The 25655-nt window shown below is 56.9% G+C and overlaps 3 protein-coding genes across 3 annotated transcripts; all 3 read left to right on the forward strand.

Moving 5' to 3' along the window:
• The first annotated feature begins 1791 nt into the window (after positions 1-1791).
• On the forward strand, positions 1792-5936 carry LOC125917986 (T-cell surface glycoprotein CD4-like). Its single transcript, XM_049624046.1, has 6 exons — positions 1792-2010; positions 2738-2938; positions 3501-3625; positions 3959-4026; positions 4390-5541; positions 5815-5936. The coding sequence occupies exons 1-5, from the start codon at positions 1881-1883 to the stop codon at positions 4418-4420; spliced, it is 555 nt and encodes a 184-aa protein (XP_049480003.1). The 5' UTR covers positions 1792-1880; the 3' UTR covers positions 4421-5541; positions 5815-5936.
• A 1000-nt stretch (positions 5937-6936) lies between these two features.
• Positions 6937-12879, forward strand: LOC125917985 (probable G-protein coupled receptor 162). Its single transcript, XM_049624045.1, has 5 exons — positions 6937-7056; positions 8626-9952; positions 10652-10841; positions 11442-11599; positions 12113-12879. Exons 2-5 carry the CDS (start codon positions 9086-9088, stop codon positions 12662-12664), a joined length of 1767 nt encoding a protein of 588 aa, XP_049480002.1. The 5' UTR covers positions 6937-7056; positions 8626-9085; the 3' UTR covers positions 12665-12879.
• Positions 12880-13430: 551 nt separating this feature from the next.
• LOC125917988 (prolyl 3-hydroxylase 3) lies at positions 13431-25640 on the forward strand. The gene is made up of 15 exons (XM_049624047.1): positions 13431-14286; positions 15219-15371; positions 15692-15893; positions 15968-16099; positions 16586-16722; positions 17075-17164; positions 19060-19112; positions 19226-19293; positions 19410-19534; positions 22188-22289; positions 22635-22785; positions 23004-23121; positions 23204-23279; positions 24070-24210; positions 24350-25640. The coding sequence occupies exons 1-15, from the start codon at positions 13795-13797 to the stop codon at positions 24518-24520; spliced, it is 2211 nt and encodes a 736-aa protein (XP_049480004.1). The 5' UTR covers positions 13431-13794; the 3' UTR covers positions 24521-25640.
• Positions 25641-25655: the final 15 nt, after the last annotated feature.

A 25655-nucleotide genomic window follows, 5' to 3' on the forward strand; every position in this document is an offset into this window, starting at 1 on the left:
TCAGGCCTTGGGTCAGGCAATGGGAGAGGAAGAAACCTGGTGGGGGGAGGGAAGGGGCAGGGGGCAGAGGAAGGAGGGAGAGAGGCAACAGAAGAAAGGGAGGGAGAGGAGGAGAAGGAGGAAACTCTGCCTTGGGTGGGTGGGGGTGGGGTTGGACCCACAGGTGTCAGCAAGGGTGATGGAGAGACACTCTTGGTTCCTGGTCTTCCCTCCCCTTGGGGATAGTGTGTATGTGACACAGGTGGCCTGCTCCTTTCCACAGTGACTGCCAAGGTGGACCCCAGTGGCAGCAGCAGCAGCAGCAGCAGCACCAGCATCCACCTGCTGCAAGGGCAGAGCCTGACCCTGACCTTGGAGAGCCCCTCCGGTAGTAACCCTTCGGTGCAATGGAAAGGTCCAGGGAATAAAAGCAAGAGTGGGGTCCACAGCCTCTCACTGTCCCAGCTGGAGTTGCAGGAGAGTGGCACCTGCACATGCACTGTCTCCCAGAGCCAGAAGACATTGGTGTTCAACACAAACATCTTGGTGCTGGGTAAGAGGGGCTCCTCTCCCCTGCCGTCTCCCCTCTGCCTCGGATGTGAGGGACCCCAAACCCCCTGGAGGAGGCCCCAAAGGAGGAACAACGTTAAGGGCATCTGTTTTCTTTGTTGTCTCAGCTCCCCAGTCCCACTAAGTTGTAAATCCACTTACTTAGGGACCCTAACACCAGCAAGCCAGCCCTGATGAAATTCTACATTGCTCCTTTAAATCGTGAGCCGGCGGGGGAGGTGGGGGACACCTGGGTGGCTCAGTCAGTTAAGCCTCTGTCTTTTGGCTCAGGTCATGATCTCAGATCTGCCCCCCCCCCCCCCCCCCCCCCCACCCCCCCCCCTTGGGGCCTTGTCCTGACACCTTGGGGGTTGGGGCCTGGGGGCGGCTTCAGTTTCTGTGTCTCCGTCTCTCTCTGCCCTCCCACTCATGTATGTCTCTCTTTCTCTCTTTCTCAAAAATGAATAAACATTAAAAAAAAAAATTTAAATCGTGAGCCAGGCACCCTGGTTGGGGGATGCCGGGTACCAAGAGCCCAGAAGGCAAGTCCCACCCCAGATCCTGCCCTCTGTACTTATGTGACACAAGGTAGTGTAATGTGGTGGCTAAGTGCACAGACTGACTTAAGTCCTGGCTCTGACCTCACCGGGGGACCTTGGGCCAGTTACTGAACCTCTCTGTGCCTTGGTTTCAGAGATGATGCTCGCTGTGATAATACCTCCCTTGTAGTGTTACAGCGAGAATTGATTCATGTAATGCACTTAGAACAGTGCATGGCACATAGTAAGCCCTAGTCGGGCATTTGCTCTTATCTTACGAAGGCTGATGAATTATACACCTAAGTAGCACATGCCAAACATCCCCTGTGCTCCAGGGATCCTGAGAACAGAGTGGACCCTGTGGCTGGGCTGTTCTACGAGGGCTTCCAGGGGGCAGAGGTGCTGCCTTGGGAATCTGCTGGGGTGGAAAGACTAGAGAGATTTGGAGAGGTAGATGGGAATTTAAGGGCCAGAAATAGCAACCTAAGTGTTTGAACTCACTTGGCCCCCTTCCATCTCTTTGCTGCCCCCACCACATGCCCTCCCTACCCCATACACCCTCATCTTCCTATCTCCTGACCCAGCTTCTCTCTCTTCCCACCTCCAGCTTTCCAGAAGGTCTCTAACACGGTCTATGCGAAAGAAGGGGAGCAGGTGGAGTTTTCCTTCCCGCTCAACTTCGAAGATGAAAACCTGACGGGGAAGCTGAGGTGGAAGGCAGAGGGGGCTCCCTCCTCCCTGCTCTGGATCTCCTTCACCTTGAAGAACAAGAAGATATCTGTGAAAGAGGTTGACCAGTACTCCAAACTCCAGATGAAGGACTCACTCCCGCTCCACTTTACCCTGCCCAACGTTTTGTCTCGTTATGCCGGTTCTGGAAACCTGACCCTGGTCCTTGACAAGGGACAGTTGCAGCAGGAAGTAAAACTCGTGGTGATGAGAGGTGAGGAGTTAGGCCGAGCAGCAGAGGAGAGGGGCCGAAGGTGGAGGGGTGAGGCCCAGCAGGACAGGCCCGGTGGCCCGACAGAGCTGATCCAGGGTCTTCTGGTTTCAAACTGAGACTGGAGTCCCCATGTCCTTCCTTGACCTCCATGAGCCGGCCTGGGGTGGGATCTGCTGAGAATCCCCAAAGGGCATGAGCTGAGAACCAGGGTTCTAATTCTGCCTTCAGCCAACCCTCTATGATCCTGACTGAACTCCCTGCCTCTGTGGGCCTCTTTCTTCTAATGAAGATAACAAAATCTGCTCTTAGGGTGATCGTGATGAGGGTAGTGTCAGGCTACCCACTGAGCTCTTTGCTTCCTTATCTCCCCCATCATCATAACTCCACAAATAATCACGGCTAATACTTGCTGCTTAGTACACGCCAGACCCACTCCAGCGTTTTACATGTGTCTGTGAATTTATTGTGTATTTAACTGTTTTCTGAGGCTTGGTTGTCAGGTGACTGCAGGACACAGCAAGCAGTGGGGTTGGGATCCAAATCTAAGACCCTCGGCCTCAAAAGCTGTATTTGCTTTATACAACCGCAAGAAAATGCGCTCTGAGAGGCTCAAGGAAGAGTAGCCATGTAAAGTGTTTTGATTGTTCCACCGAATCCCCTTAGAGCAAGGAGGTGCCAGGAACTCAGAGGTCCAGGCTCCCAGCCTCAGGCTCTTGTCCCTCTGCAGTGACTCAGTCTGGGAACAATTTGACCTGTGAGGTGCTGGGACCCACCTCCCCTGAGCTGACGCTGAGCTTGAAACTCGAAGAGCAGGCTGCCAAGGTCTCAAAGCAGCAGAAGATGGTAAGGGTGGAGGACGCCGAGGTGGGAACATGGCAATGTCTACTGAGTCACAAGGACAAAGTCTTGCTGGCATCCAAGGCCGAGGGTGAGTACGGATCCAGGTTCCATGGCCTAACCCCAAGCCCCTCTCTCTTCATCTGTGGGACCTTCCCCAGGTTGGTGGACACCACCCAGAGTCCCAGCGCCCCAATCCCTCTGAGACAGGTGGGTTATTCTCATGCTGCCTGGACACACAGAGGCCAGGACGGAAGGCAAGGTGAGGTTCTTACCTGGAGTCCCACAAGTTCCCACTTCCCTAAGCTCTACAGCCCTGGAATAGGGCCCACCTGACCAAGAGTCCCCGCCCTGCCTCCTTCCTGACACACGGACACATGGACACACACACACACGCATGCACTGTATACAGCCTGAAACCGCTGCTTCTAGTCCCCAGGGTGTCCTGTATGGTTTTCAACCCTTAAGGCCCCTTCCTCAGCCTTTCCCCTTCAGCCCTGGGGGTCACGAGAGCCCTGCAAACCCTATCCTGTTCTCCCAGCCCAAGGATGAGACCCAAGCGTAACTGGGCGGTGAGGCCTTCCTAGGGCCCTCCAGAATGCCTGGCCCCCTGACAGCGGGCAGTGAGCTGAACACATCTTTCTCTCTTGCAGTTTTGCCTCCTGTGCTCACCAGGACCTGGACAAATCTCTTGACCATCGTGCTGGGCGGGGTCCTAGGCCTTGTGCTTTTCACTGGGCTCTGGGCCTACTGCTGTGTTAAGTGCTGGCACCGCAGGGTGAGTGAGCCTCCCCAGAACCCCCTTTCACTTCCCACAGGGCATGTGAACACCGGAGACCTTTACAGCAACAAGGATCTCCTGTATATGCGACGCACTCGTGCTCTGGCTCTTTCCGCCCGCGCACCGAGTTCCCTCACGGGCGACTGGGCCCTGTCCCAGGTCCCATGCAGAGGGAGAGACTGGAAAGAGCAAAGGGTTAATTCTGGGACAGATGGCCTCAGCCACAGTAACTGCTTCTCCTCTCCCAGCTCTCCCCATTCCTGCCTCCAAGGGGCACCTCCCTTCTGGAGGCCTGGGACCCTCATGACTCCTCTCCTTCTTCCTGGACAGCGCCAGGCAGCTCGGATGTCTCAGATCAAGAGACTCCTCAGTGAGAAGAAAACCTGCCAATGCTCCCAGTAAGGAAATGGGTTGAGGGGGCCGGGGAGAGTGGGAAGGGGAAGAGGAGGGCAGGAGTGGGAAAGAAGAAAGAGAGGAGGGATACAGGGGAAGGGGAGGGGGGTTAAAGGGAGGTGATGGATGAGGAAAGAAGGGCACATGGGGTCTCCGGGGGAGGGGGGGGGGGCAGGGGTAGGAAGCAGGAAGAAGGAGGAGGGCAGAGGAGAAGGGGCCGAGGGCCTGGGATATTTCTGGATATGGCCCTACAGCTGTGGCCCAGAGGCCACCACTGCACGAAGGGAAAGTGCAGTATGGGAGACACGGAGCTGTGAGGAGGCAAAGGAGTTGGGGAGGAATAAACTTGCTCTTCTTTTTTCCTCCAGCCGGTTACAGAAGACATGTAATCCCATTTGAGGCACAGGACCAGGGAGCTTCCCACTTGCAGTGCAGCCTCGCCAGCTGTCTCCCCTTGCGTTTCCTGCTGGGCTTCTGGGCCTGCGGACCAGATGAATGTAGCAGACCCCAACATTTCCGGCCGTCTCCTGCTCTCTTTGTCCACACTTGGCCATTGGCTCTCCTCTTGCAGAGGCTTACACCATTTCCTCCCCATTTCCTTTGCATCAAGCCTACCCCTGATCCATGATTTCTTCCCAGCTCCCTCCCCCATTGCCTCCTGGGCCCAGGGAATCACATGCGACCAGCCGTACCTGGCATGGAGGGCAAGGGTGGGTATCTGAAGCATGAAGGATAGGGCTGCCATTTTATTGGACAGGACCTTGGGACCAGAGGGGACAGGCACTAGCCCGAGATCACACAGGCAGTCAAGGGCACATCCAGATCAAAAGCCTCCTGACTGCTAGTGTCCACTGCTCCATTCTCCCCGCTTCCTCACTCTGTTTTGGCAGGGCACGGACTCACATCCTGACCTGTGCACAAACAGGCACCGCTGGACACAAACCCATGTACATAGCCCACCCTTGTGCACAGACACAATTCCTTTATCACCCAAGCAGTACGTCTCAGTTTATGAGCCAGTCTCACATCCTTTGTCTGTTTAAACCTTATGAAACTCTTACGGAGCTAGTACTGACAGGACCAAGATTAGCATCTCCAGTTTATAGACCGGAAATGGAACTCAGAGAGGTCAGATGATTGCCCAAGGTCACACAGCTAGTACGTGCCAGAGTCAGGACTAGCGCAGGTCTCTTAACCCCTAGTTCTGTGGCTGTTTCCTGAACACAGACACAAACACCACGCAAATCTCTGCATCTGTTTAGTCACTGATGCCCAGTACCCACCTTTGGATTCATAAAAGCACACCACCCCACTCAGGGTCTGCCTCAGAGAGTTCAGAAACACAGAAGAGGGCCTCCCTGCCTAAAATCCCTCTCTCTCACCTGCTGGTGGCAGAATCCTGTTACCAGAGGACAAAAGCTGGCAGTTCTCCTAACCAGAGCACAGGCTGGGAACACAGGCCCTGTGGGAGAGAGTGACCAGTGACCTACCACTCACCCTGTTGCGGAACCTTCTGGAAGGTGAGCTTTGCCAGGGGGAGGGGGCGAGGAGCTGGCTGGAGAGAGAATACTCTGAGAGGACCTCGTGGAAGGGTTCAGTCCCTCTGCCCTGCACTTTCCTTCATCCCTCCTCCAAACCATTCAGGAAGCAGGAAAATTGGGGTTACAAGTATTTTTCCTCCTCTTCTTGAACCATCTCTCTCAGGAACCCTCAGCCTCCTCTGCCTTTCCTTCCTTCCCTTTCTCACCACCTGTGTCAGTCCCTACCCCCTTTCCCTTGTCTTCTCTTTCCAGCTTGCCCCTTCCAGGGAGGACACCCAGTTCACACCAAGGCTCCCCACTGCTTGCTTCGTATTCCTGCCTGCTCCCGCCCTGCCTCCCTGAGCTGACAGAAAAATACAATAAACTTACTGTAAAGAAGATGTTCTTCTTTGTGTGTGTGTGTGTGTGTGTGTGTGTGTGTGTGTGTGTGTGTGAGAGAGAGAGAGAGAGAGACAGACAGACAGACAGACAGCCACAGACAGACTCGTCTCTGGGGACCTACCTGGATCTCCCAATCTTTGGGATCAGACAGACCCAGAGGAGAGGTGCCAGGCTTCCAGGGAAAGGAGATGAAGTTTCCCTCCGGGAGGGAAAAATTCTCTGGAGGCCCATCACCCACCTGCCCACCCCACAGGGCCTTGTGTGTGCAGGAGGCCAAGACCTTGTAATCCTGTGCGTGTGATGTACTGAGAGGGAGAGGCCGCAGGGGTTGTGTGTGCTCTACACATACATGTGCGTGGTGGGAAAAAAGGACCAAGAGAAACTGTAATGTGTGCATGCTAATGGTGTGCATCCCCAACAGAAGTGTGAGTTTGTGTTCCAGGAGAAGGAAGCGGTATGTGTGTGGGGGGAGGTGGGGGGTGGATATATTCTTTTAGACCTGTGTCCACCAGCCCCGCCCCCAGCAGCCCCAGCTCCATCACAGCCTCCAGCACATACCCCACTGAGCTACACCCAGGGCGCAGCCCTCACGGATACACACAGTGACACACGCTTCCTCCGCCCGAACAGCCAGCTCCTCAGTCCCCGAACACCACCAGCTGCCTCTCTGAGCCTGTGTTCGTGCGGAAAACCGGGGTGGGGTGGGGGCAGGACACGAACCGTCTCACCAATGAAGCCGGTTCCCCGCCAGCGTCCTCGCCCCCTCCCTGCCGGCGCCTTCCTTGCCCCTCCCCCTCCAAGTCACCGCCGTCCAGTTCCCCGCCCCGCACTCGCCCCCGCGCCCCCCGAGCCGCTTCCCTGCCGGACCCGGACCCGGGGCTCACGGGCGGCATGCCTCCGGGAGAGGGGGGCTTGGACAGATCTGGGGAGGGCAGAGACTGAGTGAGCGGCGGACCGAGCCCGGGAGGCTGGGACCGAGGAGGGGGAGGGAGGCCCGGAGGGAAGGAGGGAGGGAAGGAGGAGGGCGGGCGAGCTGGAGCCGGCGGGCGGCGGGAGCCCGGGCGAGCCGCGTCGGGAGTGCGGTCTCCATGGCAGTGCCGGGCACAGCCAGAGGTAAGACGACCCCTGCCCTGTCCCCCGCGGCCCCCTCCTCTCCTTACCCCAGCCGCCTTCTCTCCCCTCCGGCCGGCCCCTCCTCCCCAGCCACCTGCTGTCACTGCCCTGGAGAACACGGTGGGTGGCAGGAGGGAGGAGTCGCCTGACCTTACCCCTTCACCCCGAAGGGCGAGGGACCCCTGACAGCGGTGGAGTCCCCCAGATCCTCCCTCCCACCTTCCTCTGATCTTTCTCTGTCCTTCACCTCCTCTCTGTCCTTCACATCCTTCCTCCCTCCCTCCCTCTCTGACTCCCCATCTCTTTTTTCCTAAACCCACCCTCTGGGCCTGGGTGAGGGTAGGTGGGAAGGGGTGCCAGGCTGTAGGGGAGAGTAGTGGGGGGGGAGCGCTTCTGACCAATTCCTTCCACCTCCCTCTGGCTGGCCATTGCCATGGCAACTAGGGTATACTGGGCTCCGGAGGGAACAAAGGTGGGGGGCGACTAGGACCTCTCAGGGAGGGCTAGGATCTGAGATTCTTCCACAGGAAGTAGACCCTCTCACTTCTGTGCCCCATTTTTACCCCTATTTGCCCCCAAAGCCATTAGCTCATCCTTCTTGCCTCCACTCTGTTCAGGGTTTCATCTGATTTCCTCTTAGTCCCCTCCCAAGGGCTCACTGAAGCTCAGCTTCAGGAAATTCAGGACTATCCTCCTTCCCATCAGAGGGAAACTGAGGCTGGGGCATGGGAGGAAAGAGTGGAGGTCTACCAGTGGGATGCTGCACCTTATTCAACATTGGGCTTTTTCCTATTTCCTGCTCCCTCGTTCCATGCAACCCCTCTTCCTTCATAAGCCTTCTTGTGAAGGGTCTCTGGGGTTTTCCTTCTATTTTCAGATACTATCACTTTGCCCCTTCTTTCTCTTCTGCTCAAACTCTCCTCCTTCCCCCTAGTTCCCCATCTTTCCATTTCTGGATGCTTCTGATGTCAGCGGTTTCCCCGCCTTCGGGTTCCCTAGCCCCCCCCCCCCCCCCCCCTGGCTTCCTTTCTCCCATCTTCCCAGGTCCCTAGTGAGCTAGAGGGGGATCATGCAGGCTTGGGGGAAATGGGGCTGAGCACCAAGAGCCCTGGGCCCAGGAGCTGGAGCATCGGGGAGGAGCTGTATTAGCACACATATCCCAGTTTACCATGAACCCTCAAGAAGAAACAAGTCATGTATCTGCCATCAGTAGCCCTGAAGAGAGATTCAGGGACATGAAGATAGGGATTGAATACTACTGAGCAGAGGATATAAGAAGAAGGGACCAGGGAATGACAGAGGGAGGAAAAAGGGCTGAAAAAGGGTAGGAGACAGGAGGTCAGAATATCTTCTTTCCCTGAAGGTCTGGAAAGCAGGGCTCTTACCTGTGTGGGCTATGTGATTGGCCATCTGGTTTAAGCCAGGAGAATGTTCTGAATGACCCTATGACCCCTAGTAATAGGTTGTTTGCGTATACTTTCCAGAGAAGGGGGCACAGGAAGTCAGCTGGAGACCAGCCCAAGCCCTACCTTTGCCCTCCCCCCACCACATGTCGTTTCTCCTTTGCAGTTTGTCCAGGTGGCTGACCCTTACCCCCACACCCTTTGGGGTGCCCAGAAGATCCCAGGCTGGTCAAGAACCAGAGGAAGAAGAGAACTGGAAGTCCCGGCATGGGGACCAGAGCTCCTCAGCCAGCCTCGTAGTTGGGAAAGCAGTCAGCTTGCTCCTCCCGCTCCTCCTCCCCCTCCCCCTTCCCCTCAATTATAGGGATACTTCAGGAAGGGCCCCACCCGGTATGGAGGCTGAGGATCACCTCTGCTGACCCTCAGCCTCCTCCCCTGCCCTCCACACCTGACTTTAGCTGGGTCGGTCATGCAATGCTGAGCAGGAAGGTAGGCCTAGCCGTGGCCTGCTTCACTACAGGGCAAGGATTGTATGCATAATGGGTGTGTGTGTGAGTGGGGCTCCAGGGTGAGACCTAGCCCCCACCCCCAGGAGTTCAAGGGGGGGTGGGGGGACCGAGGATAGGATGGCTCGGGGCGGGGCAGGGGCAGAGGAGGCCTCCCTGCGCTCAAACGCATTGTCCTGGCTGGCCTGTGGGCTCCTGGCACTGCTGGCCAATGCCTGGATCATCCTCAGCATCTCGGCCAAGCAGCAAAAGCACAAGCCGCTGGAGTTACTGCTCTGCTTCCTGGCGGGCACACACATACTCATGGCGGCTGTGCCCCTCACCACCTTCGCCGTGGTGCAGCTACGGCGGCAGGCTTCTTCTGACTATGACTGGAACGAGAGCATCTGCAAGGTCTTTGTGTCCACCTACTACACACTGGCCCTGGCCACCTGCTTCACAGTCGCCTCGCTCTCCTATCATCGCATGTGGATGGTGCGCTGGCCCGTCAACTACCGCCTCAGCAACGCCAAGAAGCAGGCGCTGCATGCTGTCATGGGCATCTGGATGGTCAGCTTCATCCTCTCCACGCTGCCCTCCATTGGCTGGCACAACAATGGCGAGCGGTACTACGCCCGTGGCTGCCAGTTCATAGTCTCCAAGATTGGCCTGGGCTTTGGCGTCTGCTTCAGCCTCTTGCTCCTTGGGGGCATTGTCATGGGGCTGGTCTGTGTGGCCATCACCTTCTACCAGACGTTGTGGGCCCGGCCCCGGAGGGCTCGGCTGGCCCGGAGAGCGGGGGTTGGGGGTGGGGCCAAGGGGGGTGGGCCAGGGGGTTTGGGTACCCGGCCAGCTTTTGAGGTGCCAGCCATTGTGGTGGAGGATGCCAGAGGCAAGCGGCGGTCCTCGCTGGACGGCTCTGAGTCGGCCAAGACATCCCTGCAGGTCACCAACTTGGTCAGCGCCATCGTCTTTCTCTATGACTCACTCACAGGGGTGCCCATCTTGGTGAGATTGGGGTCCCCCACCTGCTATCCTTAATATCCAGGCCCCAGCACAACCACCTGACCTCGAAGTCATCAGCCATACAGCAGCTCCGCCGTCCACCTTCCTCTTTTCTGCCCACCCCTGCTACATTTGTGAGCTCCCCACCTCTATCATCCGTCTCCTGGTTCCTGTCACCCCCAGCCTCATCATCTGTTTCCCAGTTGCTGCTGCTCAACCCTGTCATCCGTCCTTTACTGCCTCCACCTATCTTCCAGCTCCACCAGGTACCCTGTGTCTCCCTGCTTCAGCCCCTGGACCTCCATTCTCCATTCCCTGCCACTCTGCGGTTACCACAGGGCCTCTCAGCACTCTGGGTGGAAACCCCAGAGAGCTCACCCACCACCCCAGCATTTTGCATCCCCGTCTAGTCCCTCTTCCTGAATTTCTCTCTGTGTTCAAGTTTTCTCTACCACCTCTGCTTCTCCCCCAACCCCTCGGGGGCTTTATCTTCACTACTTGCCCCTGATCTTCCTCTGAATCAGTCCCTTCCCCTCTGTTCATCCCATTCCACCTCCAACTTTGCCTCTGTCACGATCCTCTGTGAACCGGGCCGTCCTTTCCTTCCTGTCCACCCACTGCACTAGGATATTGGATCTGGGGTCAAGTGGGACCTCTGAGCTCTGGGTCGTGACCCCGCGCCATTCCCCATCCTCCCGCTAGGTGGTGAGCTTCTTCTCCCTTAAGTCGGACTCGGCTCCGCCGTGGATGGTGCTGGCTGTGCTGTGGTGCTCCATGGCGCAGACGCTGCTGCTGCCCTCCTTCATCTGGTCCTGCGAGCGCTACCGTGCCGACGTGCGCACTGTGTGGGAGCAGTGCGTGGCCATCATGTCGGAGGAGGATGGCGACGACGGTCAGAGGAGGGACCGGGCTTTGGCTTTCCCGGGGGCTTGGACTCCCTCTTCTACCCATTTCTACCAGCCCTTCTCCGTGTGGGGATGGGCTGTCCTTGAGTGCCCCCTGCTGGACGGAACCCGCGCCACCCTTGGGCTGACTCCAGGCTCCCTTTTCCCTAATCACGCAACCAGATGTACTGGGAGCTCCCTCCACTGGGCGTCGGTTCCCCCCTGGAAGCCCACACTACCCAGCTTTGCCTCCACTCTCCAGGAAGAGTGCCTGAGAAACAGGCCAGAGTCCTAACACAACCATAAAGGAAGGCTGTGGAATTAAGGGGAGGTTAGCCTCCCTGAGACACACCCCCAGCTACAGGGACAGTTGTTGGGGGTGGGCTTGTAACTGTTTCAATAAATACGTCTGTATGTATGAAGCACCAGGGACTAAGCACTGAATGCAACAGATGTTAGACGCTCCTGCTTTTCCTCTTGGAGCTTACAGACTAGTGTGAACAGGATTCTCTGGGGAGCTTAAAAAGGGCGCAGGAAGTTTTAAGGGGGGGAGAGGAGGGGAGTGGGTATTCCCTGCCTGTAACCACTCTGCCCCTTTTCTCTCCTAGATGGCGGCTGTGATGACTATGCAGATGGCCGAGTGTGCAAAGTTCGTTTTGATGCTAATGGTGCCACAGGACCAGGGGGCAGGGACCCCACCCAGGTGAAGCTGTTGCCTGGAAGGCACATGCTGTTTCCCCCTCTTGAGAGGGTCCACTACTTACAGGTATGGGACTAGGGAATGAATCTCCTATTCTGGGTATCCCCGTTCTTCTCGTGTCCAGTCTCTGAGAGCCATCCTGACTCCCCATTCCCTAGCCCTGGCCTGCAGGGCACCTAAGGGGTAGGTGAAAGAAAAGTGTGGCAAGAGAGGCTTCCCTTCAGACCTCTCAGAACCAGGTTTGCCCGTCAGAGGATTTTTTTTTTTTAAGTTTATTTTTGAGAGAGAGCAGGGGAGGGGCAGAGAGACAGGGAGAGAGAGAATCCCCAACTCCCAAGTAGACTGCACACTGTCAGCGCAGAGCCGGATGCGTGGCTCCAACTCACAAACCCGGAGATCATGACCTGAGCTGAAATCAAGAGTCTAACGCTTAACCAACTGAGCCACCCAGCAGCCCCCAGAGGATGTTTTGCAAAAGTTTAAGGGGGTGAAGCCATCTTGCAGCATCCCCACTTAGGTTCCTGCCTTTACCCCCTTTGTCCCTATAGCCCCTCTGGGTCTACTTGCTCCTCTCCCCAGGTCCCCCTGTCCCGCCGTCTGTCCCATGATGAGACCAACATCTTCTCTACACCTCGGGCACCAGGCTCCATCCTACATAAGTGGTCATCCTCTGATGACATCCGGGTCCTCCCAGCCCAGAGCCGAGCCCTGGGGGGCCCTCCTGAGTACCTGGGACGAAGACAAAGGCTGGAGGATGAGGAGGATGAGGAAGAAGCTGAAGGTGGGGGGCTGGCCAGCCTTCGCCAGTTCCTGGAGGGTGGGATGTTGGGGTCAGGTGGGGGACCCCCACGGGGTCCTGGCTTCTTCCGGGAAGAGATCACCACCTTCATTGATGAGACACCTCTGCCTTCTCCAACTGCTTCGCCGGGGCCCTCTCCTCGCCGGCCCAGGCCCCTGGGCCTCTCACCCCGCAGGCTTTCCCTTGGGTCCCCTGACAGCAGAGCCGCTGGACTTCCTTTGGGCTTAAGTGCAGGGAGACGCTGCTCCCTGACAGGAGGTGAGGGGAGTGCAAGACCTTGGGGAGGATCCTGGGGCCCAGGTAATCCCATTTTCCCCCAGCTGACGCTGTGAGCCCAAGTGGGCCTTCAGGACTCAGATGAGGGGCCCTGAGTATCACCTGTTCTGGCCCTGAGCCTAGGGCAGCTGCCTCCAGACTCCGGGGAGATGGGCGCTGGATCTGGGGCCCGGAGCCCCCGCTGTCTCCTATCTCGATGACCAGAGATGTCCTACTCACCTTCCATCATCCTTAGCAAATTGTATTAAAGCCTGAAGTGTTGCCATGGAAACCTTGGTGTCCATTGTACTAGAGTGGTAAAGGATATGATTGGAGGCTGGGCGGTGGAATGGCTCAGCGAGGACAAAATAGAGCAGGGGCTGTGGACAGAGGCACAGAAATACACCCGGAGAAGGACAAACTCAAACATGAAGACATCCACAGGGACGGGCATATAAGAGCATCTTGTGCTGGGCATGGGCATGGGGGGACACTTGAGTGTGCTGGTTTGGGGCGTGAAGGATCTTTGTTCAGATTGGTGGAAGGTGGTTTCAGGGTGTGATTCCATCTGCCATGCTCCAGCTCTCCTCCTTCCCCCAGATCCACCTAAGGCCTCACTTTCTGGGCAGGAAAGGATTTGGGCCTGACTTGGTATCACAGGCCTGCATCCCATGTTGCATTTTAAAGGTCTTTTTCCAAAAGTGTGTGTGGGTAGGTGTATGGGAGGCTTCCACACTCCTCGTCCTGGACTCAACAGTGTGTGGGCGGGGGTGGGCGGGGCACAGAGTGGAGGGGAACACAGCTGCGGTAGCTACATTCACCCCATGGGCCTCAGGGTTGGAGTCGAGGGTCCTAACAGGCTCCCCATGCTGTTTTCCAAAGCACCGGTCCCGCTCCAGTTCCAGCCCTTTGCCATCTGCTCTTCACGGCCCGCCTGTTTCTCGGCCTCCCACACTACCCTTCGTCTTAAAGACTGCTTTCTCCACTCGCTGCCAGGCTTCCTGACTTCTCTGGCTCTCATAGTGGCCAATATGGGTTGAATCTGGGCTCCATCAGCACTCCTTGGCCCCGCTCATTCCTTCTCTCTATCTCTCCTCCCTCCTCTCCCTCTCTCCTTCCTTTCCCCTCCCTCTCCCATCCCCCTATCCTCTCTCTCCCTCTGGGCTCCCGCATTCCGCTTCGGCAGCCGGCCGGCGCCTCCGGCACCATGCTCCGGCTCCTCCGGTTGCTGCTGCTACTGCTGCTGCTGCCTCCGCCGGGGTCCCCCGAGCCCCCAGGCCTGGCCCGGCTGTCCCCGGGTGCGCCCCCCCAGGCCCCGGACTTGCTCTACGCGGACGGGCTGCGCGCCTACGCGGCCGGGGCTTGGGCGCCGGCCGTGGCGCTGCTGCGGGAGGCGCTGCGGAGCCAGGCGGCCCTGGGCCGCGCGCGGCGGGACTGCGGGGCGCGCTGTGCGGCCGAACCGGGGGCCGCACTCCCCGCCGTGCTGCTCGACGCCCCGGACTCCGGGCCCGGCCCGGCGCAGGGGGCCTGGGAGCGGCTGCTGCTTCGCGCCGCGCTCCGACGGGCCGAGTGCCTGACCCAGTGCGGGGTGCAGAGGCTGGGCCCCGGGGGCGCGGCGCGGCTCCGCGTGGGGAGCGCGCTCCGGGACGCCTTCCGCCGCCGGGAGCCCTACAACTACCTACAGAGGGCCTACTACCAGGTGCGGGAGCCGCCCGGGCCCTTTCCGGGGTCCTGCCCCGACCCGCGCTGCGCTGCTACTTGGAGCTCGCCAGGAGAGGGCGGAAAGCCGGCGCCCGGGACTCCGGGTGGGGCTGGGAGGGGGGGGGGTGAGGGCGGTCAACGGACCTCTCCTTTTGAGCAGGTCCCATGAAAACCACGTCAAGTGCCTGTTGCGGTCGCCGAGGGACAGCCTAAGGGAGAGTGGGAGCAAAGTTGGAGCGGGGCTGGGTGGGTTCCTGAGACAGGGTGGAAATAGATCGGAGACGGAGGGAACGGGCCTGAAATGTTAGGTCTTCCTGAGACCTACGTGGGGTGATAGCAGCCTCTTCCTAGGAGCGAAGCGGAGGGGATGGGGGGAAACCCCACCGTTGGACTGGAAGTATTGGCGGGGGGGGGGGGGGGGGATGGGTGCGTTGAGTGTGAGCCTTTGCCTGGCAGGGGCAAAGCTGAGGAGCGGTGAGGCCGGACGTCTGGGGGGCGGGCCGCAGCTACTAGTTCAGTAGCTAATGCCTACGTGGCTGGGGAGAGGGGGGCGCTGGTCCCACACACCTCAGCTCAGGGTCCTAGAGACCTGCGGGTTTTACTGGCCGCTCAGGTCTCCCCCACTTCCCTACCGCACTTAGCCATCACTTGCACCTTATCTCCCAAACTGAGGCCCTGAGGTCCCTCTGCCCATATCGCACCTGCTCCAAAGTCTTGAAACCCCTCTTTCCTTAGCAACCAGACTCCTGAACTTCCCCAGAATACTGGTTTCTAGGGGGTCTGGAGGTTGAGAGATGGACAAGTCTTCCAGATGGTTTCGGGGCAGTTCCTGCTGTGCGTGTGGAATGGGAAGGCCAGTGAAGGGGCAGAGAGAGAGGTCTGACACCAATACCTGAGGGCACTAACTTCCTCATCCTTCCCACTTCTCAGCTGAAGAAGCTGGACCTGGCAGCCGCCGCAGCACACACCTTCTTTGTAGCAAACCCAACACACCTCCAGATGCGGGAGGACATGGCCAAGTACAGGCGTATGTCTAGGGTGCGGCCCCAGAGCTTCCGGGACCTGGAGACTCCCCCATACTGGGTGAGACTCTTTGACTGGCTAGGTCCATGGGGCTCACTGGGCTCTGACCTGTGTAGCTCAGGTGTCAGGAGATGCGTGTCCTCAGTAACCCTGGATGGAGAGTCCCTCTCTGGGACTTAGCTTTCTTCCTGAGGATCACTCAAGTCCCGTGTTCTACCATTCCGATCCTGAGACCCACCCTATATTCCCCAAGGTGAAGTGGGGTCTGGAGTCCATGCCCCAAATGAGACCAACGCCCCACCCCTTCTTTCTACCCCCCAATCTTGTTTGGCACCCTGCCCCCAGGATCTCGAGTGACCGCCCACCCCCCTCCCCTACAGGCAGCCTATGACGATGGCCTGGAGCTACTGGGGCGTCAGGAAGCAGGACTGGCACTGCCCCGGCTAGAGGAGGCCCTGCAGGAGAGCCTGGCCCAGGTGGAGAGCTGCCGGGCTGGCTGCGAGGGGCCTGAGGAGCAGCAAAGGGAGGAAGAGGAGGAGGAAGGGACTGGAGGCCAGGGGGGCCTCTATGAGACCATTGCAGGTAAGGAGCTGGGGGTTCGTGGTGCCACGGAGAGAGGCATCACAAGCTGAATGGTTCACCTGTGTCCTCTGCAGGGCACTGGATTCGGGTCCTACAGTGCCGGCAGCGCTGTGTGGGGGACGCAGCCACACGTCCTGGCCGCAGCTTCCCTGTCCCTGACTTCCTTCCCAGCCAGCTGAGGCGGCTGCACGAGGCCCATGCTCAGGGTCAGTTGGGGAAGGGTGACTGGGGTTGGAAACAGGGGAAGTGAAGGTTTGCCTCTGATGGTATCCTGAGCCCCATCTCTGCATCCCTCCCATCTGTCTCTGGATCTCTAGTCGGTCAGGGCTCCGTGGGGACCATCACTTCAGGAGAACTCTCGTTTGCTCTCCTTTGGCGCCGTTGTGGAAAGCTCGGGAGATGGGTCACAGGGCTCCTTCTGCCCTTGCTGCTTCTCACCTTCCTTTAATCTCTCCTCTCTTCCTCCCCTTTGAACTCTGCCTGTACAGCTCAGGTATGTTTGAGTAAGCTTTGGAAAGAAGCAATGGATGAGTGTGTCTTCCAGGGGGAATGGGGGCTCTGGAGTCGTTTGGCATTGGGAGACCACCTTCTCTGGCTCGGCCTCTGTCTCCCCGTCTTCTCTGCCTCTGCCCAGGGATCACTGCCTTTCTCAGTCTCTGGGCCCCGCCCCCACCCTCTTGCTCTGTCTCCAGTGGGGAATCTGTCCCAGGCTATGGAAAATGTCCTGAGTGTCCTGCTCTTCTACCCGGAAGATGAGGCTGCCAAGAAGGCTCTGAACCAGTATCAGGCCCAGCTGGGAGAGCCGAGACCTGGCCTCGGGCCAAGAGAGGTAACCCCCTGCTCCATCCTTACTCTGTGAGGTAACCCGAAATCAAATATACCTGCGGAGTCACCCGGACTCTGTCTCCCCATCTGGTCCACTACAGGCAACCCCAGATCCGCATCGGACTTGTCTCCGCTCCCTGCTCCCCACTTCAGACTCTCCTTCCCGAGTCCATGTGCCAGCCATCCCCCTTCCCTGAACTTCACCACTCCTTGCCCCTGCCTTATGTGTCCTCCTGTGCGCGCACACAGATGCGTGCACACACACACACTCCTCCCCCCACCATCCTCCAGCCTTAACTTCCCTGCCCCATTCTCCTTGTCTCACCCCCTTCTCCCTGCTGCCCACCCTGCCTCAGGACATCCGGCAATTCATCCTTCGATCCTTGGGGGAGAAGAGACAGCTCTACTACGCCATGGAGCACCTGGGGACCAGCTTCAAGGATCCTGTGAGTATCTCTCCTTCTCTCCATCCTACCCTTCAGTGCGCCCCCAGGAGGAGGAGAACAGTGATGCCCTCCATTTGTTTCCCACCCTCCCTGGGAGGCTTGGAGAGGAGTCTGCATTCCCAGTTTTTCAGGGACAGAGACAGTTACCTGTAGTAGAGGGCAGCTTTGGGGTCATGCAGGCCTAGGTGTTGGTCTCTTCTCTGCCATAAACAAGCTCTGGACCCTCACTCGCCTCAGCCTCAATTTCCTTACCTGTAAAATGGGAACATCACACCTGTCTCATGGGACTCTTGAAACCATAGCACTTGCTAGAAATTAGAGAAAGTTCTGTTGCTGCTGCTTTCGTTACTGTTCTTTTTATTGTAGTCATACGAGGAAATGAAAGGGCAGAGTTTTGTTCATTGCTAGGATGACAGCATATAAAGCAGGTTTTCTCAACCTTCTTGGCACCATTGACTTTTTTGACTTGATAATTCTTTGTAGGGGAGCAGAAGGGGGCTTTCCTAGGCATTGTAGAATGTTCAGCAGCTCCCCTGGCCTCTACCCAATAGATGTCAATAGCACTCTCTGAGTCATGACCATCAAAAATGTTTCCAGACATTGCCAAATGTCCCCTGTGGGGCAAAATCTCCTTGTTTGAGATCCTCTGGTTCAAAGCATAGCCTCTAAAGCTAGTTTAGTATGTATGTATGTATGGATGGATTTTAAGAAGGCTCCACACCCAACATGGGGCTGGACCTCAGGACCCCAAGATCAAGAGTCACATGCTTTACTGACTGAGCCACTAGGTGCCCCTCTAAAGCTAGTTTGAGTCTCAACTCTGTCACCAACTAGCTGTGTGATCTTGGGCATGTTACTCTACTTCTCTGTGTCTTAGAGTCTTTTTTTTTTTTAATGTTTGTTTATTTTTGAGAGAGAGACAGAGAGACAGACACAGAGCATGAGCAGGGGAGGGGCAGAGAGAGAGGGAGACGCAGAATCCGAAGCAAGCTCCAGGCTCTGATCTGTCAGCACAGAGCCCGACTCAGGGCTCAAACCCACGAACCTCAAGATCATGGCCTGAGCTGAAGTTGGACACTCAACTGATTGAGCCACCCAGGTGCCCCTGTCTTTTTTTTTTTTTTTAAGTTTTATTATTTATTTTGAGAGAGACAGGGAGACAGACAGAGAGAGAGAGAGAGAAAGAGAGCCCATGAGCAGGGGAGGGGTAGAGAGAATCCCAAACAGGCTCCACACTGTCAGTGCAGAGCCCAGTGTGGGGCTCAAACTCAAGAACCGTGAGATCATGACCTGAGCTGAAATCAGGAGTCGGGACACTTAACTGGCTGAGCCACCTAGACACTCCTTAGAGTCTTCAACTGTAAAATGGGCACATTAAGACAAGGTGTTTCATAAGACTGGAGCACCTGGGTGGCTCAGTCAGTTGAGCATCTGACTTCGGCTTGGGTCATGATCTCACGGTTTGTGAGTTCGTGCCCTGTGTGGGGCTCTGCTGACAGCTTAGAGCCTGGAGCCTGCTTCGGATTCTGTGTCTCCCTCTCTCTCTGCCCCTCCCCTGTTCATGTTTTGTCTCTCTCTCTCTCTCTCGCTCTCTCAAAAACGAATAAATGTTAAAAAAAATTTTTTTCATAAAAGGTGTTTCATAAGACTATTGTGGACATTAAACAATAAAGTTTCATGTAGTCCACTTTTGTGTATAAAGTTGTTAGAACAGCACCTGACAAATAGTTCTATGTAAGCAGTTGTTGTTACAGAGTTTGGCCCAGCACCCAGGGCTCCTGACAATGAGTCTGGGGCTTTTCTCACCTCTACCTTCCTCTCTGAAAGTTCAGAGTCTAATGTCAGGGGTTCGGGCTGGATGTGGTGGGTGATGGTGCTTTTCCTGACTGTCCCAGGATTCCTGGACCCCAGCAGCTGTCATCCCAGAGGCACTTAGAGAAAAGCTCAGGTAGGAGATGCCCTGTGGTGGGAGTGGCCTGGCCTGAGCTGGAAGGTGAGGGAGGGGTCCTGGAAGGTCTGGACTGGCCTGTGCATCCACTGAGTATGTCTCTCACCCCTGAGAGAGGATCAAGAGAAGAGGCCTTGGGACCATGAGCCGCCACAGCCAAAGCCCTTGACCCACTGGAAGGGTAAGTTCCCAGGAGAGCAGGAAGCAGGAGCTGAGAGGGCCCCGGGGCCGCCAGCTACTGCTGGGTCTGCCCCCAGGGGGCACTCAACACTCTCTGTCCTGTTCCTTCCCCTGCAGATGTCCTCCTCCTGGAGGGAGTCACCCTGACCCAGGATGCAAGACAGCTGAATGGGTCAGAACGGGCCGTGTTGGATGGGCTGCTCACCCCAGCTGAGTGTGGGCTGCTGCTGCAGCTGGCCAAGGTAAGAAGACCTGTGAGTAGGCACTGTTGGCTAGTTAGGGACCTCAGGCTCAGCACACCCAGCCTGCCCCCTGTTCTGCCATCTCTGGTTCTCCAGGGGCCCTGCGCCTGCCACTACCTCACCGCTGTGGACAAGTTCCTTTCCTCTTAGCTGAGGTGGGGTGGGTGGACACTCTTTACAAAGGAATTTTGCTAGAAATTGATAGGAAGAACAAAACAAAAACCATGAAGGGATAAAAAAGGGTGAGTGTGCAGGCGAGGATTCCTTGATTAGCCGAGAGTTTAATTATCGGCTTGGCTGATAGCTTAGCAGACGCACAGGCGTCTTCTTCCATCCATTGTATCCCCTGCTCGTTTGGGTTGAATGATCCATATTCACCAGGTTGAGTCTCAGTGTGCCTTCCACACACACTCACTGAGTATCTGCTGTGCACTCAGAACTACTGGGTTACAGGGGGAGGTAGATGAACGTAGACCTGCCTTCAGGACCTCACTGCATAGAGAAAGAATCAGACACAGAGACACATAATTAGAGCGAGGGGTAAGTTTGCTACATGTACCCATCCAAACAGAAGCACCAAAATGCAAAGTCACAGAAGGCTTACTGGGCGGAGGGAGGTGGGCTGGCATTTGAGCTCAGTCTTAAGGATGAGTTAACAAGCAGAGAAGGGGAAGAAAGCCAGGCTGGAAGGGAGAAGGACAGGGGGTACTCTGGCAAGTGCAGTAGAGCACGGGAGTTAAGAGCATGGGACAGTGATTACCTGGGTGAGTGATTTTAATGTCTCTGAGCTGAGCCTAGTTTCTTGAGCTGTAAAACAGGGATAAAGGCAGTGGTTCTTTTAGGGTTGTTGTGAGGTAGTACATGGTAAAGGTGTTAGAAGAATATAAAAAGTGCTTAGGGTTAGCCATCGTCTATTATCTATCTATTATGTATTATCGCTATTATCATCAGGCTGTGGATCATCCAGAAGAGGTCCAGGGGAGAGAACCCAAAGGTGGAGGTACAGAAGAGATGGCGAAGGGCCTCCTGTACCCTACCAGGGAGTTTGTAGGTGGTGGACAGCTTATTGGAGAATTTAAGGAGGGGTTGACTTTTACGTTCCCATCCCTCAGCAGGAGCAGGGTCCTGAGTCACCATCCTGCAGAATTGGTAGATCCCTCTAGTGGCACTGTGGAGAATGCAGTGGGCGAGGAAAGTAAGGGGAGAGGCTTCTGGGGTGATGCAAGCATGCCACTGCCTTAGGTTAGATCTTTATTGCAAGGAAATGGAGAGAGGGGACAGATGAGAAAATATTTAGAAAGTCAAAGATAGAGAAGTTCAGGACTAAAGGATAGAGTCAGGGATAACTCCCAAGTATCGGACTTTCTTTCTGTTCCTTCATCACACTATATTCATTCAGGCCTCAGGACCTTTGCACTTACTATTTCTGCAGCCTGGAACATTTTCTCTCTCACATGTTGAAGTGGCTCCTTCATACCATTTGCTTTCAATTTGGATGTCACCTCATCAATTAGCTGTCCCCTAACCACTGCCTGGGTACTCTCAAGGTTGAAACCCCGTTTTAATTTTCTTTTCTTTCTTTTTTTTTTTTAATTTTTTAATGTTTATTTTATTTTTGAGGGAGAGAGAGACAGAGCATGCACAGAGGAGGGGCAGAGAGAGAGAGTCACAGAATCGGAAGCAAGCTTCAGGCTCTGAGCTGTCAGCACAGAGCCCAACACAGGGCTTGAACTCACAAACTATGAGATTGTGACCTGAGCTAAAGCTGATGCTTAACCGACTGGGCCACATAGATGCCTCCGTTTTTTCCTTTATACCACTTGTCACCATCTGAATTGATCTGGCTTGTTTATTCATTTATTATCTCAACATATGAACTGCATGAGAGCAGGGACCTTTTCATGTTCACAGTTGTGTACTCAGTGCCTAGAACAGTGCCTGACATATAGTAAGCACTCAGTACAAATTTGTTGAATGAATAAATACAAGGAGAGAAGGTTAGATGGCTTGGGTGACCATGGAGTTTATATGCAGGGTTACAGGTAGTGGTTTCAAAAAGGGTTACAGGTAGGTGTCAGGAAAAGGACATCCAAATACCGGGAGACCCCCAGGTAATGAGACTCGCGTAGGTGGTTGGGTAATTGGGACTCAGCATCAAGGGTCCTCACGTTCTCCAAGAGTGTGTCAGGTGGGAAAAGGTCAGAGACCTGCTGTCTCCCCACCTTGAGCTGGTTGGGACCTCGCCTGACTATCAAACCTCCTGCTAGGGCCTTGTTTCTGGAGAGACTCCTGTATTATTAGCTCATCAGGAGTGAATGCTCAAGCCCTTCCTGCCCCGCTTCCCCAACAGCCCTTAGCCTCTCAGAGGCCCCTTCCCCACTGTAGGAAGCTCTCCAGCGTTCTGGGCATAGAAGCCCCGTGAGTGGGATTCCATATCTTTACCAGAGAGTGACAATACAGACATGAAGATAGTCATTCTGCGTGAAGGGCAGCAGCTCAGGGAGGGGGGCCACCAGAGAACCTTGGGGGCTTCTAGCTTCTTGCAGGAAGCGGGAGGATTGGAGGAAGGTCTTGTATCCCTGTGGGCAGTGAGGTGGGAGATAGCCTGGGACCCAGGGAGTATGACTCCACAGCCGACTCTCTCCCTCCATAGGATGCCGCTGAGGCTGGAGCCAGGTCCGGCTATCGTGGCCGCCGCTCCCCTCACACCCCCCATGAACGCTTTGAGGGGCTCACAGTGCTCAAGGCTGCACAGGTGAGAGGAAGCCCCCCTGCCCTTGTCTGAAGCCCAGAACCGGAGAAGAGGGTACGCAGGAGGCTGGGAACCCGGGCCTGGGCCTCTCCTGTGGAAGGGCTCTCCAGAGACCGAGAGTACCCGAGTCCTCTGCCTAGAGTTGGGGGTGGGGTAGGCGTTCTGAGACGTAGGGACCTGGGTTATGGTCACAGAGCCAATGGAAGGGGCAGTTTGGGCTGATGGACAGAGCCTGTTGCTGAGACTCCAAACCCGTGGGTGGAGAGCAATGGAAGTAGGGCAGGGGCTGGGTCTGGGCTGTCCTTCCATGGTCCCCTCCTTTCCCGCCCTTCATTTCTCCGCTTGCAGCTGGCCCGGGCCGGGGCCGTGGGCAGTCAGGGGGCTAAGCTGCTTCTGGAGGTGAGCGAGCGCGTCCGGACGTTGACACAGGCCTACTTTTCCCCGGAGCGGCCCCTGCATCTTTCCTTCACCCACCTGGTGTGCCGGAGTGCCATAGAAGGTAATCGCCAGGGACCCCAGCTGTTCCTCCCCAACCTCGAGCCCCTGTTGGGCACTGCACACCCTCAGCAGCCCCCGCACTCTGTGGGTTTTCTGACTCCCCTGCCCCGGTGAGGGCCTGGCTGCTCGGCCCGGCAGTGATCCCCCGAAGCCGCAGGGTGGGTGTGGATGGCAGTGGATGGGCCCCGGGGGTGTTCACCAGGCCCCTTTGCTTCCCAGGAGAGCAAGAGCAGCGCATGGACCTGAGTCACCCGGTGCACGCAGACAATTGCGTGCTGGACCCCGACACTGGGGAGTGCTGGAGGGAGCCCCCGGCCTACACCTATCGTGACTACAGGTGGGCGCCCCCCACCCCCAGGGGTCAGGCAGGCGGGCCTGGGTTGGGGGTCTCACTGCCTGCTGTCTCCTTCCCTTTCCAGTGGGCTCCTCTACCTCAATGATGACTTCCATGGTGGGGACCTGTTCTTCACAGAGCCTAACGCCCTCACGGTCACAGTAAGCAGGGTAGGGGGTGTGGGGGTGTCACAGGGAGCCCAGCTGTGGACTCAGGATTCAAAACAGAAGGTTCCCAGAGGCAAATGCAGGGAAATGGCCTGGGACCACCTTAACCCTTTCCTTTCCTGGCCTCCCCAGCCCTTTCCACCACTGGTCTGTGTTCAGGGGCTCTCTTAGAGGTTGATTACCCTTCCTCAGGGGATCTCGAGTGGCCCCTCCACACCCTGCCTTCAGTGTTTTCCTCACCTCCTTAGGTAGAGTGGGTAAAGCACAGGACCCCCAACCCTATTCCAGGCATAAACCAGGGGCTAGAATTGGGCAGAAGGAGAGGGGCAGTGAGTTCTCATCATTTATTTCTCCATTTTACCCACTTAGCTTCTTCTCCGTTAATGCCAGCTACTGATAATCCAAGGCCTCCTTGAGGTGGAAAAATGTCCCCAAGATCCTTATCCCCAATACCCAGAGTCTGGTACTGCATTCGCACCCTCAGATTGCATCACCCTGGGTCCAAAGGGTTGGGCAGGGGTTGGGAAGGGACCGGCAGGAGGCCCTCCATGGAGGCCCCTTTTCTTTAGCTCCCAACTCCTCTAGCCTTGGTCTGGCACTTGTGCTCCTCAGGTTGAGGCCGATTTCTCATTTCTCCCAAGATAGGCTCTGAATTCAGGAATGGGAAGTGATGGGTAGGAGAGCTGAACATTTTGTGCCCCTGCCCCCATCCTGCTCTAGGCAGTCGGGGCCAAGTTCTCTGAGAGCACCTATCCCTGGAGCTGAACCTGCCCTCACCCCCCAGGCTCAGGTTCGTCCTCGCTGTGGACGCCTCGTGGCCTTCAGCTCCGGTGGGGAGAATCCCCACGGTGTGTGGGCTGTGACGCGGGGACGGCGCTGCGCCCTGGCACTGTGGCACACCTGGGCCCCTGAGCACAGGGAGCAGGTGAGGAGGAGCGGGAGCAGGAAGGGATGGCCCTCCTGGTGTGTGAAGGATGAGGGGCAGGGGCTGAGATGCCCCAGGGAGGGTCCTTGGGGCAAGGCGATGCAGGGGATTGGGCCAGACTCTCCTCCCCACTCCCTAGGAGTGGACAGAAGCCAAAGAGCTACTGAAGGAGCCAGAGGAGGAAGAGGAGGAGGAGGAGGAAGAGGAAGAAACGCCAAGCAGAGACCCTTCCCCAGAACCCCCCAGCCGCAGGCTTCAGCGGGTCCAGGACAGAGTTGGGAAACCACCTCGGGTCCGAGAGGAGCTGTGAGGGACTGAGCCAGCTCCTTGGGGAGGTGGCCACTTGACTTGTGAAGGGCCACCTTGATGCCAGGACCCACGAGAAGCCCCCATGTGATGAGAGCAGAACAGCGAGCTCTCTGTCCCTGCACCCCTACTCCCTTGGGGATCACGAGGGCTGTCCAGCCCTGGACTCAGAGGACAGTGCACAGACGAGCCTAGAGCTCATGAGGCCTGGCTGATGGACCTCCAGCCCTAGGACAGACCGAGGACACTATGCCTCCCTGGAAAGAAATGGCAGGGTTAGGACCCGACTGCTTCCCATGTGGAGGATGAGAGGGAGGATAGCCCCAGTGCCCTGTCCCAGCCTGTAATAAAGAGCTGAAGATCCCTCAGCCAGGGCCCGATGGAGTGTATCACAGTTTTTCTGGTGTCTGCAGAGGGGAGTGGCTGTGGCTGGCCTGGGAGGAGACAGGTGTCTTTGGGCCTCCCAGAGGCGGGGCCACTCAAAGCCTGTGATTTGTCAGGGAAATCTCGGCCACCTGCTCCCCGCATGCAAATGGACCTAAACCCCTGACAGCTGCTCCTTGGGCCTCCAACTCTAAGCCCTGTCTTCCCTCTCTGAGCTTGACCGAGACATAGGGCAGCCTGATCCCTCTGGTTCCAGCCTTCACAGCCCCAGCAGGACTCCGTGAGTCATGGGGGCAAGGAGTGGGCCAAACCCCAGATGGGAGCGGGGTCGGGGTTGCTCCCCGCTTCCCACCCTTGGTCCACTCAAAGCAGGGACAGGCCCGTCCATCTTCCTCTCTGGATCCCCTATGCCTTTCCCCACCCCCCAGGATCAGACCCAGGGGCAGCTGGTTGGGGTTTGTTGAGAAGAAGGATTATCCAGATCAGTCCCTTCTAATCTCAGCTCCTGCCTGCACCCTCCCCATATTCACCGTAACCCTCTTACCCCCCTTCCCCACAACTCTGAACTAAGAGTCCAAATCTTGGGCATTGACGATGAGCCACCTCTCACCTTCCTATTCTGGCTCCTGGACTGGTTGCTAGGCAGGCCCTGACTGCCACGATCATCAGCGTTGGTGGGGGCAAGGGCCTGGCGGGGTGGGGGGTGGGGGGGCTGGAGCTGTGCTTGCTTCTGCTCTTCTGCCCCCCTCCCAAAC

This window comes from Panthera uncia, unplaced genomic scaffold (assembly GCF_023721935.1).
Source record: "Panthera uncia isolate 11264 unplaced genomic scaffold, Puncia_PCG_1.0 HiC_scaffold_354, whole genome shotgun sequence".
Lineage (NCBI taxonomy): Eukaryota > Metazoa > Chordata > Mammalia > Carnivora > Felidae > Panthera > Panthera uncia.

What these genes read in the sequence shown, in the direction of transcription:
- LOC125917986 (XM_049624046.1), top strand. Translation starts at nt 1,881, where the DNA reads ATGAAGGACTCACTCCCGCTCCACTTTACCCTGCCCAACGTTTTGTCT. An exon ending in GCTGGCATCCAAGGCCGAGG is followed by an intron (nt 2,939 to 3,500) that starts GTGAGTACGGAT and finishes TCTCTCTTGCAG; the next exon opens with TTTTGCCTCCTGTGCTCACC. An exon ending in TTAAGTGCTGGCACCGCAGG is followed by an intron (nt 3,626 to 3,958) that starts GTGAGTGAGCCT and finishes CTTCCTGGACAG; the next exon opens with CGCCAGGCAGCTCGGATGTC.
- LOC125917985 (XM_049624045.1), top strand. Translation starts at nt 9,086, where the DNA reads ATGGCTCGGGGCGGGGCAGGGGCAGAGGAGGCCTCCCTGCGCTCAAAC. An exon ending in TCACAGGGGTGCCCATCTTG is followed by an intron (nt 9,953 to 10,651) that starts GTGAGATTGGGG and finishes TCCTCCCGCTAG; the next exon opens with GTGGTGAGCTTCTTCTCCCT. An exon ending in GGAGGAGGATGGCGACGACG is followed by an intron (nt 10,842 to 11,441) that starts GTCAGAGGAGGG and finishes TTTCTCTCCTAG; the next exon opens with ATGGCGGCTGTGATGACTAT.
- LOC125917988 (XM_049624047.1), top strand. Translation starts at nt 13,795, where the DNA reads ATGCTCCGGCTCCTCCGGTTGCTGCTGCTACTGCTGCTGCTGCCTCCG. An exon ending in GCACGAGGCCCATGCTCAGG is followed by an intron (nt 16,100 to 16,585) that starts GTCAGTTGGGGA and finishes CTCTGTCTCCAG; the next exon opens with TGGGGAATCTGTCCCAGGCT. An exon ending in CTGGCCTCGGGCCAAGAGAG is followed by an intron (nt 16,723 to 17,074) that starts GTAACCCCCTGC and finishes ACCCTGCCTCAG; the next exon opens with GACATCCGGCAATTCATCCT.